The sequence below is a fragment of the Plasmodium coatneyi genome, chromosome 5 (genome assembly GCF_001680005.1).
Source record: "Plasmodium coatneyi strain Hackeri chromosome 5, complete sequence".
Classification (NCBI taxonomy): Eukaryota; Apicomplexa; class Aconoidasida; order Haemosporida; family Plasmodiidae; genus Plasmodium; species Plasmodium coatneyi.
The window spans coordinates 280,208-292,296 of record NC_033560.1 but is presented as its reverse complement, the minus strand read 5'-3'; the positions used below and the strand labels follow the sequence as shown (position 1 = coordinate 292,296).

Sequence of the window (12,089 nt, the reverse complement as noted above, 5' to 3'; positions counted from 1 at the left end):
AAGAAAAAAAAGGATAACTAGATGATTATTTTTTTTCCTTCTTTTTTTTCATATGTTTCATTTATGGTATGGGTAAATTAGAACAAGTGTTAAGGGGCATGCGGGAAATTATAAATTATACGCAAAGGCATTCGTCGCGCCATCGTACTTGCGGCGTTTATAAGGGGGGATGCAATACCGGTTTACGCTTGTGCGCGTTCCAGCATACGTAGATTTGCGATGGTACTACATATGTATGGTCGCCCCAAGAATGGCGATTCAACTTATACATTGGGAAAAAAACAAAGTCGAAACGTACGAATTTTGTATGCACGGCCATACAGTGCTCCCAGCCACGTTGGCCCCGCGCGGAACTCGTCCTGGGGGGCGGGGGAAAACGAAAAAAAAAACGCCTCCTTTTAAAAAGGGGGGATATTATATAAACAGCGGGCACATAAATTATATATATATTGCAATGCCGCGTCCCTAACACAGCTAATTATATTGTATATAATTTTGTATGCGTGGCCGGTGCTATACGATTTTTCATCTGCTGCACGACTGCACGCCACAGAAACCGCGGGCAGGGCAATACGACTGCGCCCAAAGAAAAAACGGCTCCTATGTGCCAAAAAAAAATATGTAGAATGTATGCGCCACGCCGCAAAATAGATGCTTAACGAAAAAAGGTATGCCAAAAGTAGCGACCACAACGAGGGGGGCGGCGCTACTCCGCCACATTTGGGACAGTTGGGAAATACGTAACAAAAAGAAAAAGCGAAAATGGCTATACGTATTTATTTTGTGCATACCGCGTGATGGTGAATACAAACGTTTTGCCAATTCTGCGGGGAGCAACAAAAGATGAAAAGGGCGAACACAGGGACGTGGACGTGAAACATAATTTTCACCCCCCGTCTCTTTATCAGAATTGTCGACAGATAAGGTCGGAAATAATTTGCACGTGTTGCGCATAGGGAAAAATTTCTTCCTTTTCACCCCCTTGAAAAATTAACCAATTTTTTGCTACATAGCCATTTGGCTGTTTGGCTATTTTTTATGAACACCTCAAAAAAAAAAAAAAAAAAAAAAAAAAAAAGGAACAGCTGTGTGAGAAGCACTAACCCTGAGGAGAAAATAAAATCCTCAAAATTTTGTTTTACATCGGAACAACATATGATACACCCCTGCTGGAGGTACTTATGCCTCAAAGCGGGACATGTGTTGATTTGCTCACGCGGAAAAGGGGAATACCCACGGGGAACTGCATCCAACATTGTGTGTGCGGCTAAATGGGCAGGAATAAAAAAAAAGTCACCACAAAAAAAGGACAAAAAAAAAAGGATCAACAGAACAGAATAAAAAATAATACAACTGGGGAATGCAAACGATTCTTTATGTGGGTAGAACACGTAGGGGTGTAGAGAAAGGTGTTCCCACCCCACGAGTAACGAACTGCTGCGCGGCAAATTTCCCCAGTTTTCCGTTTCTCTGCTTCACCTCACAATGGGTCGCCCCGCTGGCAAAGGACCGAGTTCCCCAACGTGTCCACCGGAAACATATGATGAACGGTCTTCAAATCAGCATTGTTGGGGAAGTGGAAGAAGGTCACCACGCAGGAGTTAATTTCTTTGCTCTTCTCGACCAGAACTAAGTGGGAGGCATTTTTAAAAATTATCATATGGCAATTGATGAAAAATTTGGATGTGTTCTTAAAAACGTGGACGCTACAGATGTTGTCTTTCTCTCCACAGAGAATCAAAACGGGTATATGATTCAGTCCGACTTCTTTGAATATGTCATGGGCGCTCCACATCTTTAAGTTGTTAATGCAGCCCAGTATTGAGTGCGTGATATTTTTTTTCACAAACGCCTGCCACATGATTCGGTTGTACAGGTAGTCGGACGTGTCGTCATCGGAGTCGTCTTGGGGGTCCTGGTTGGGCGATTTGCCGGGGGCATCACTGGAGTCACTTTTGGGGTCACTTCTAGGATCCTCTTTGTTGGCACTTTTTGACCCCCTCCTGGGTGACCCCTTCTTAGAAGGACCTTTGGGCTCGCTCTTAAAATTCTTCTTCGAAATAAAACAGGGCAACATAAAAAAGGACGAAATGTTGATCAGGCAGGGGAACAACTTCAGAACCTTCAGGGCAAAGGGCTTTTTCTCCAAAATGCCAACAGGGGATATCAAAATAATTTTCTTCACCTGTTTTATGTACTTCTTTGCAAAGCTGATGGCAATTACACAACCCATGGAGAAACCTATCAGATAAAAATCTTTATGTAGTAATTTTAGATGGGTCAGCAATTCTTCCGTCTGTGTTAAAAAAAAATTTATTCCGTAGGTTTTTTTTCGGTGATTATATTTGGGGCAGGCAGATAATCCATGCCCATACAGATCAAAGTTGAGAACCTGGTACTTATATTTGACTAGCGTTTTTTGTATGTCCAGGAAGGTTAAGTTGGTTCCGTTCAGTCCATGAAATGTTATGACGAGCGTGCCTTTTTTGTTTCCCCTCAAATCATAATTTATTATTCCGTATTTGCCAAAAAAGACCTTCCTGTAGACGAAGGGGCACTTTATGTTTTTTTTTTTCAGGTACCTGGGCACTTTGTATATGACAAAATTGTTCTCCTCGGCGGTTGCTGTAGCAGGGTGGTGCGTCTCTGGTTGTGCCGGTTGGTTGGCCTCCTGGCACGCCTCCTGACACACATCATCCCGCTTCCTTCTGCGTTTTATCTTGCCCATAATCCTACGCCTAAAGTTCCATTTCTTCTTCCTTGTGCTTTCTTCGCTCTTCTCTCCCTGGTTGGCCTCTACACATGAGTTTTTATCCACCCTGGAGGGGAATTTGGCGGCGGTATTATCATTCGACTCATCCATTAGGACATGCGAGTGCATCTCTACATTAATTATTTCTTCCCTGCGTGGGTTGTATGCGAAGTAAGTGTAGCTTCTGCGGTTGCCGTTTCCAACTCTGGGGCTTCTATCCCCTTCTCTGCACTTATCCATGTTCGCGTCACGCGTGTGGCTACCATCCCTTGTTCTAATTATGCTTTTCAACGCGCGCAGATATTTTCTTTCCCCTTTTGGCAGGCATCCCTTTGGAGTTGGTTCCTCGGAATTGTTTATCGCTTCATCTGTTTTGAGCATTTGGTTCCTTTCACGAACATCATCCGTTGGCTTTGTCTCCTCATTTTTTACTACGAGGAGAGGATAACTATCATTCTGTTTTTTCCCTCGTTTTTGGTTCTTTTTTTCTTCCTCCCTAGTGTGATAATGTGACGACGTCACTTGGTGGATCCCACCCTTATCTTTCAGATGGAGCTGTTCTGTACGCTCACCCGAATGTGTGTCCTCTTGCTCACTTGACAAAATTTTGCAATTTTTTTTACGTTTCTCCATTATGGTTACATTGCATTCTTCCTCTTCTGCGTCCCTCAGATTTATTCCTATATTTCCAGTGTCTTCTTCACTTCTCATTTTTGATAAAGAGGTTCTTCTTTCCGTTTCATTGGTCACTTCGTCGCACGCTTCAACGTCAGAGTTCAATTCTTTCGTTAGCGTTTTTGCTTTTCCTGAGATAATGACATTCACTCTGAGCAGCTAAGGTCTGCTTTACGAGCTTGTCTCTTCCGCACAACAACGGTTATATTCCCTCGCATGAATAGATAGCAAAAAATCAACACACCTCTTTCAACGTGCTCGTGAATTGCTTATTATGGACAGCGGATAGCACACCCAATTTTTGCACGCTCCATGGATAAATGAAAATGAAGCTATATACGAGGTGAAAGAAGCATGAAGATAGGGACATGTTACCAATTTGTCCTGGGGGGAAGATCAACCAAAATATTGGATGACCGAGTTTTGCAAATTTTTTTTTTTTTTTTAATTTTCCAAATTGAGTGTTTCCACATCGTACGTGTGAAGAGCAACTTACGGGAGGTCCATCCTCCTCTGCATGCGAAGTGACCACCGTTGAGGCTGAGTTGGTATTTCGAGAAGGGAAGCACTTGAGTTGTGTTCACGGCGAAACACTGCAGTTGAGCTTCGCACTGTTGGTGAGCACTTTTGATATGTCTGTTTACAGGCAAACGAAAAATCAGCAAGTGTGTCTGCGAATTGTGCATTGAATTTGTTTTCAAATTTCATAATGTCGAAAGAGGATATGTAGGACGGGAAAAAATAATCATTCTGTTGTCAGTGGTGAGGGAGTTGTGAACGGCTGATCAAACCTTTAATTCGTGTGTTGCGGACGAAAATGAGCACACCAGGCGGGTGAGGAAATGGCAAAGCCGCCTTAATAAAATTGAAAAAAATTCTGCAAATTGTGCGAAATTTGCAAAGTTGGCAAAAAATTATAATCAGCAGATATTGCAAAGCAACCTGTTGGCTTTGCATGAACGACGTGTGAAAAAAAAAAAAAAAAAAAAAAAAAAAAAAGCTACAACGCACGTTGTATATATGTATACTCTGCACAGGGCTCACGCCGAGCCCGCAATAATTTACATGTGGCACTTGGCAAAAAAGGGGCAGTTTTCCAGTTGGGCATATCCCCAAATGAGTAATCACCCAACCGAGGCAGCTACAACGTTTCATGCGCGAACAGGTTTTTCTACCAGTACTACTTGCACAGCTTCAATCGTACCTGCCAATGAAGTCCGTACGAACGGCAACCCCAACTGGCCCAAATTCAAGTAAACAAAGCGAACCAACGTGATAAAAAAGGAAAAAAGCAAATCAGGCTAATGCGAAATAGGCATATCACGTTATATGCTTCTTTTCCGTTTCGACGCTCAACGTAAAACGTACAATTGTAAGTGGAGAAAGAGAGAGGCGGATAGGGTATATCAAAACGGAAAATACTGGCGAAGAACTGAAGGAGGTATAAAAAATATATAAGGGCATAATGTTTCAGACAAAAAGGATTTTTTTTTTGTTGTTGTTTTTTTTCCTTTTTTTCAGTTTTATATTTGCTATTCGTTTGCCGTGAATTTGAAAAGCTTGTTGCGCCTTGGGGTGTATGCAGATAGGGGAATATTTTACTGCATACACAATTTTTTTTTTTTTGTGGCGAATTTGCAGGTGTACAGAAAAGTGTACGTGGAAAGGCATACAATAGGCGTAGATACACCAGAAGGGCACTTACATAAACGTAAAAAGACGTTTAAATAAATCTGTTCATGTGTAAATACGTTGTGCTTACCTGTGAGTAGGTGTGTGCATGCCCCCTTTTGGCGCATCTTACCCTTCCACTCCCTGCAACAGTAGCCCCTTCCTCACCGCGCGCACATCAAATTAGTGACAAAAGGGAAGAGAAAAAGCGCGTAGCAACAAAATTGTTGCGAATGTTAGGTAACATGGGATTGAAGTTGCCATGCTGTACTTTGGTATGCACACAAGTTCACATTCGTGATGACATGCATACAGATTTATTTACATCCCGAGAACACACACACGCTTACATGTGCGAGCGCTGAAGTGCTACTCCAACACGCATGAGTGATTTCGAGAGGAAGAAAAAAAAAAAAAAAAAATTATAAAATAAACGCGGCACATCGAAAAAGTGCAACTTTTAATTTGGCAATTTTACGCAAGTCAAAAGTTAGGCAAAAACAAATGTGATTTTTTCGAACAAGTAGAAAAATTGTGTCGTGTTTGTGCCGACTTGGTCACACCTTGGTAGCAGCACTGCGCCAAAGTTGCTCGAAATTCTGCGCCGCAACTAGAATGGTAGTTGTCCGCCCACCGGAAGGAACTCCCCGCAGTGCACTGGCATCAATCAGAGAACGAGCGACCCTCGATGGGCAATGAATGCAGGTGAGGATCATAATGGTAAGAGGAAGAAATAATACGAAAGATAGCAAGAGAGGAAAAAGCATAAGAAGCAAGTGAGACGCAAACGTGATAGCATAGTAGCACCAGACGGATAACCTATAAGCATTCAGAACGGAGAATCATGACGAGTCTTAATAACGTAGAATACGAAGAGGACAAAAATGTTGTAAATGCAGAGATGGATTCGCCAAAGGGGAATGTGCAAGAGGTAGTGAGCACCAGTTATCACAATTCGGATAAAGATGGAGCCGAAAAGGGACAACCTTTTACTCAAAGTGGAAACGCAAAAAATGGTGCGAACAGTGCATGCAAATCTGCCGCGAATACGCTAATCACTGGCGCTAGCTCTGATAAGAAGAGAAAAGCGGAAGCAGTGGAAGAACGGTACCAAATGGACAGGACCCTTGACGGCATGAGCAGTGCCCCCAATGTTGATAAAATTGACTTGATGGAAAAGTCAACTATTGGTGGCATGAACAAGCATGCGAAAACAGGGGATGGAGACATCAGTTGTGCCAATCACATCGAAAAGAACATCAAGGGGGTCGATAAGCTAGCGACCACTGGAGATGCTAAAGAAGAACAAGGAGTCGAAGCAGGAGAAAGTAGCAAAACCGAACTAGCACAAAGTGACGCCAGTAAGGAGGAAAAGGCGAAGGACAAACCGAATGAACACGTTAGGATTAATAACGATGCAAAAGAGACACATGCACAACCAGAAGCGAATAACAAGAAAAAGGAAAGCTACAAATATTTTATTGATTATAGCAAATACAGAAGCAAAAATAATGTGACGTTCTCCACCAAATATAAAGACAGCTGTGTGAATTTAAGCAGCGATAAGCTCACCTGTTATGGAGACAAAGGATGGTCCAGTGTTTTCGTGAATAATGGGGCAGACATCGGAAAATGGTACTACGAAATAAAAATTGAAGAACCTGTGCAAAATTTCCAGTTCTTAGGTTATAAGGACAAAGTGATAAAGGTAAACCCATATATAAGAGTTGGTTTCGCTTGCAGATACATGAGGTATGACTATCCCATAGGAACAGACAAATATAGCTACTGCGTCAATAGCAAAAATGGAAGAATTTTTAACAACTCCATAAGTTACGACTGCATGGAACCAATTAAAGTAGGTGATATCATTGGGTGCTACTTAAATTTAAAGAACAAAAATACGTATAACTTTGATCCAAGATCAGATAAAAAATTGTATGAATATTTGCAAAATGGCATTCTATGTGATCCAAAAGATCCACCCGTCTTAAAGAAAAACTACGGTTCATCTATTTTTTTCTCCCTAAATGGGCAAATAAAGAAGAACGCTTTTGTTGATATTTATGAAGGGTTTTATCATCCGTCTGTGAGTTTGTACATGGGTGCTTCGGCGAAAATTAATTTGGGTCCTCATTTTGCGTATAACCATTTGAACGATTACATCCCGTGTGTGTTTATGGAACCACCGATTATTCTGTGAAGAGTGGGGACTCGGGTGGAGCAACAACAAAAAAAATGTGTGCAAGCGGAGCATTAAAAATTATGACCCGTTCATATTTTTCTTGAAAAAATTTGCAAAAAATGGCTAACTGCCTGAAAAATATGACCTGTTCATATATTTTTATAAAAAATGTGTACAAGGAAGTACACATTCTGAAGTTTTTTTTTTTTTTTTTTTTTTTTTTTTTAACCCAGGGCGGCACATTTCTGTGAACAGCTCTACATTTTTGATCAGCCGACCTCTGGGGTGATTCATCCTTTCTGGCACGTCGTGAGTGATTTCACGTTCGTCGCCAATTTTGCCGTTTTGTTTATTTGCGTTCTCATTTTGGCCATCATTTCGTTGTCACATCGTTTTTATTTCGCTATCATTATGTCGTCTTTTTCGTTTCATTTGAGTCCCCTTTGCGCCTTTCCACGCAGACGCACACGCTCGTGTGCCTCATCTTTTTTTTTGTAACTTTGTTTTAGTATCGTCTTAAATGAAACAACATAAGCTATTTTCACTCGGGGGGGTTCGCTCATGCCCCGTCGTCAATCTACACGCATCAGTTAATGACAGACCTTAATCACTTTTATGTGAAAAATTCCCTTCCATCAGTGGATGGGCGATTCGTCTAGGGGTATTAATTAAGTATCGTTTTAAGGGGGAGTCTTTTTAAAAAAGGGGACAATTAACAAATGGTCGCAAGGAAGGTCAGAAGGAGCAGGACATAAAAAGGTATCAAAAAAATGAAATAAAATAATATACTAAAGTAACAAAATAAACTGACAGAATAATCAATCAGTGTGGACACGGATTGGAGTAGGAAAAATCCAATTTCGTTGTCTGGAAAATGGTGTAGTGCAAGATGACATATATGAACTGCAAAAAGCTGAACATTGGCCAGTACTCATTGATGAAGTAAATTTCTGTAAATTCAGAAATCTGCAAATTAGGGAGGGAAATGGGGTAGGGGGTGAAGTTTACGAGCTGCTCTTTTGACGAGGGGGTGTTTGCATTTATGGCGTGAAGGTCTGCACACGTGATGGTGTACTTGTGCGCAATTTTATAAAAATGCTTCCTTTTTTTTTTTTGTATGCCTAACTTGGTATAGCATAAAGTCCGACAGCCTCTTCTCGCCGGACGTCCGTATCAAAATGTTCGGAGGGGGCAGGTTGCAAGTGAGGAGCTTCTTATGGTAATTGACTCTGTGAGGTGGGGGTAATGAATTCAGAATGGTTAAAAAATATAACGTGTGCAGGTGAACGGTCGGGATTTTCCAATAAACACATTCCCCCGAGCTTTGGCTTCTTCAGGGGGAAGACAAATATATAGTAGCATCATTTGCGTTATCATTATTTATTTTCCCTTCTTTTTAAGATACATTTTGATTTGCTCCCGATTTAGGAAAGAGCGTCCTCCACATATACACTCCACCTCGAACAACTTATAGGGGTCATTCCTTTCATTCTTCAGTATGCTCTCTAAATAATCACATTTGTCTGGGTCGTCCTGCTCTGTTAATGTAGAGGAGGGAGTACAGAGTATTTCCCGCTCCTCCAGCAGGCTCTTATAAGTATTGAAGTACAAATTGGGATTGAATTTGCACAGACTCATTTCGTTTCTACTGGTGTAGGAAAAGAAGATGTTCAGGAGAAGGCTACGGATGACAAGGGGAGGAGGTGGGGAAATGAATGATTCACGCAAGTATCTGCCTAGTGCACATGTGATGATGCCAACGACTGTGAAGTGCTTCTGTAAGTGTGCACTGACGAGGCACACAAAGGTGTGAAAAAAAAAAAAAAATTTATAGACATTTCAGCAGGGTCGTCTTTTCTGTAGCTTACTTGTCAAACTGCTCCGTCTTCTGTTCAATGTCGTAGATAATTTTTCTGTAAGCTTCGCTGATGTAAGAAAGGTTTCCAATTACTTTGATTCTAATTTTGTTGTCCCTTATGAAATTCCTGATGGGAAGGTAAAACCGTTTGCGTGTTTGAAAAATTTACGTGGGACTAACATTTGGTATAGCCCCCCCGAACCGTGTACTCGCATGAGCACGTCGAACCGAAAGCAATGCACTTACATGAAAAACTCCTCGTTAATCAAAATGAGGAGATTTAGATAAAAGAGGAAGTGTATTTCTTCGGGGCTTCTGTTATAATTCAGCAGGGAAAGCGAAAAGACGGACAGGACCCTTATGTTCAACCTAATGCATATTTCTATGATCTGGGTGAGAGGTGAAGTGGTAGGGGTGAGGTGGTTTTTCCTAATCGATGCTTCGAATAAGCGGTCATATGAGCACCTGGTATTGTGCGCTTACGCGTGCACGAAAATTCCTACGCTTAGACATGCTAACTTGGATGAGCGCTTTCGATCCCATGTAGTGCCCCAGAGAGGAGTGGACTCCCTTTTCCTTCGCGAATCGCCTGTTGCCGTCCATGATTATGGCTTGGGAGGGGGGAAAATTGGGCATGCACACGTTAGGCTAGGGTTTGCATATGCATGTGAGGGGTGCATGTTCGCAGACACGAACGAGGGTAATTTCCACCCGAATGCAGGTTATTTCATATGTTTGCCTTTTCGATTTTACATATGTGCTTGACGCTGATGAGACCCCGCAGGAGCGAAGTGATCAGTCTTTGCAGTCTGCAAGATGGGGTGAAAATTGCAGGTGCGCCATTTTTTATGTTTCTAGTGGGTGGGTTGCCACCTCGCTGCGTTCTACTTTCACACTATTATTATTATTATAGTTATTTTATTTTGTTCTTTTTTCCCCCCCAGGGGGTGTGCTGTACATGTTCAGTGCCATCTTCTAACAGGCCAGGTCAATCCCTCCTAGTGCATCACTCACTAGAAAAAAAAAAAAGAAACTCCCATGAGTGTATCAAAATTATTCTAATGTTAACTTCTCTTACAGGGGGAACATATGCCTAGCTCCCATTAGGTAATGCTCAAGATGGAAAAAAAAAAAAAAAAAAAACGATCTGTTGGATAAGCAAACAGGGATGCATTTTCCTGATAGGCAAGGCGTAAAAAAAAAAAAAAAAAAAAAAAAAAGGCTAGTGAATGCGTCCAGTTTCTCTGCACGGGTGACGAAAGAAACATTGAACACCGCGCATATGCACATTATGGGCCGCTTCCCATGAGGAACTAATAAGAAGCACTAACTCCCCACACACACATACGCAGAAGCTTTTTAAATTATGTGCTGTAGGGAGAATGACAGTTACGCCTCTATCATTCTGGGTGTAACATACTGGGGTAGTCATTAGAAGAAGAAAAAAAAAAACTTTTTGAATGTACCAGTTGTAGGAGTGAGCGGCCAGGAAGGAAAATTATAACTCCGCTTTCTCTTTCACTCTATTTGTTAGGTTACCAAATGGGTGTTATTATAGGTTTAGTGGTGTGACAAAGAGTGGGACGCATCGTAGGGAAGTGCATCCCCAAATGTGGCTAATTCGCATAGCGCAGGTGAAGTAAGTTTTGCCTCTCTCGAGCGAAATTGAAGTCTACATGTGTAGACAAATGGGAAAAGTAGACGCAGCAAGGTACACAGTAGGTGAAGAAGTGATCACCGGAGAGTCGATGTGTCGGGTCCTTTCCCACTCTCACAGCTTGTTCATATAACGGGGTGTGGCAGGTTTTCCATGGGAGAGGTGCCCCTTCTAATGATCCTTTTTGCAAAAGGGGGAGATAAAGGGGGGCCAAAAAGGAATACCATCTACGTAACAAATTTAGACGGAGAAAAAAAAGAACACATATAAACGAGCATGTCCTTACTAGGAAGACACAAATAGGTCTACCAACAAGACGGCAACTTTATTTTTCTTTTCCCCCATTCATGGTTAAGGCAATGTCCACTTAGGGGCAGCTACATAGTCGTACATACCTGTGTGTGCCCCTGCATATAGGTTCGTCATCCCGGTGAACAGCAATCTAGGTGTCCCTCTTCACCTCTACATGTGTGGCTGCCTAATCAGTGTGACCCCTAAAAAGGACAAAAATTGACAACCTCCTTTTAAAAAAAAAAAAAAGTGTTAACGGTGCATAGAAAGTACGAGAAAAGAAAAAAAAAGCAACTTTTCATACAATCCCTGTGCACACCCACCCACCATCTGTTTCGTTTTGTAAAAATTTCTCTGCGTGTAGGATCTCGCAAAAATTATTTTCCTTTGATGGTATATTTCTTTACGTTAGGTTCCTTTGTATGCACTTGCGCCGTTTAAGCGGATCTCCAAGTGGTGATTACGCAACGAGGGAACAAATCGCCAGGGGGGGAAAAAAAAAAAAAGAAAAAAGCATAATCCCCCAGGTGCGTTTAAAATTGGGGCTGATTTAAACACGGGCGGAAATATGGGGCCGATAAAAATAGGGCACAAAACAGGCGCACCAAAAACAGAGCCGCCCAAATGGGTAAAAAAAAAATACGCCGCCATGTACGTCACCAAAATAAAAAAAAATGGACGAACGGACGCGAAATTGAAGTCGGACGGAGGCGCTGAAAAAAAAAAAAAATAAATAAAATAATAAAGTGCCAAACTGGCGATTTAAGGAAAGGAAAAAAAAAAAAAAAAAAAATGTGCCAACGAGTTCGGAAGAATGCAAAAACGTGAAGCAGCTAGGAGGGGTAACAAAAAATAACCCAACCTTTTCCGAAGAGGGCAACAGTAAAGTAACATATCATTTCAGCATCCCTCCGTAGGCCTCATCACCGCACTGACGAATAGATGCACACCGATTTTAATTTGGGGGGAAACGCTGGAAGGAGCATATATTTGATCATCG

General features: G+C 41.8%; 3 protein-coding genes across 3 annotated transcripts; 1 reads left to right on the top strand and 2 right to left on the bottom strand.

The window, feature by feature from the left end:
* Positions 1-1,480: 1,480 nt before the first annotated feature.
* PCOAH_00010370 (Uncharacterized protein) lies at positions 1,481-3,463 on the bottom strand (the record flags this gene model as incomplete). Its single annotated transcript, XM_020057846.1, has 1 exon — positions 1,481-3,463. One exon carries the CDS (start codon positions 3,461-3,463, stop codon positions 1,481-1,483), a length of 1,983 nt encoding a protein of 660 aa, XP_019913512.1.
* A 2,479-nt stretch (positions 3,464-5,942) lies between these two features.
* On the top strand, positions 5,943-7,301 carry PCOAH_00010360 (Uncharacterized protein; the record flags this gene model as incomplete). The annotated part of the gene is made up of 1 exon (XM_020057845.1): positions 5,943-7,301. One exon carries the CDS (start codon positions 5,943-5,945, stop codon positions 7,299-7,301), a length of 1,359 nt encoding a protein of 452 aa, XP_019913476.1.
* Positions 7,302-8,108: 807 nt separating this feature from the next.
* Positions 8,109-9,950, bottom strand: PCOAH_00010350 (Dehydrodolichyl diphosphate synthetase; the record flags this gene model as incomplete). The annotated part of the gene is made up of 7 exons (XM_020057844.1): positions 8,109-8,249; positions 8,410-8,512; positions 8,689-8,964; positions 9,152-9,268; positions 9,388-9,530; positions 9,661-9,752; positions 9,895-9,950. Coding segments are annotated over 6 exons (864 nt in total), but the record flags the coding sequence as incomplete, so codon positions are not given.
* Between the last annotated feature and the right edge of the window lie 2,139 nt (positions 9,951-12,089).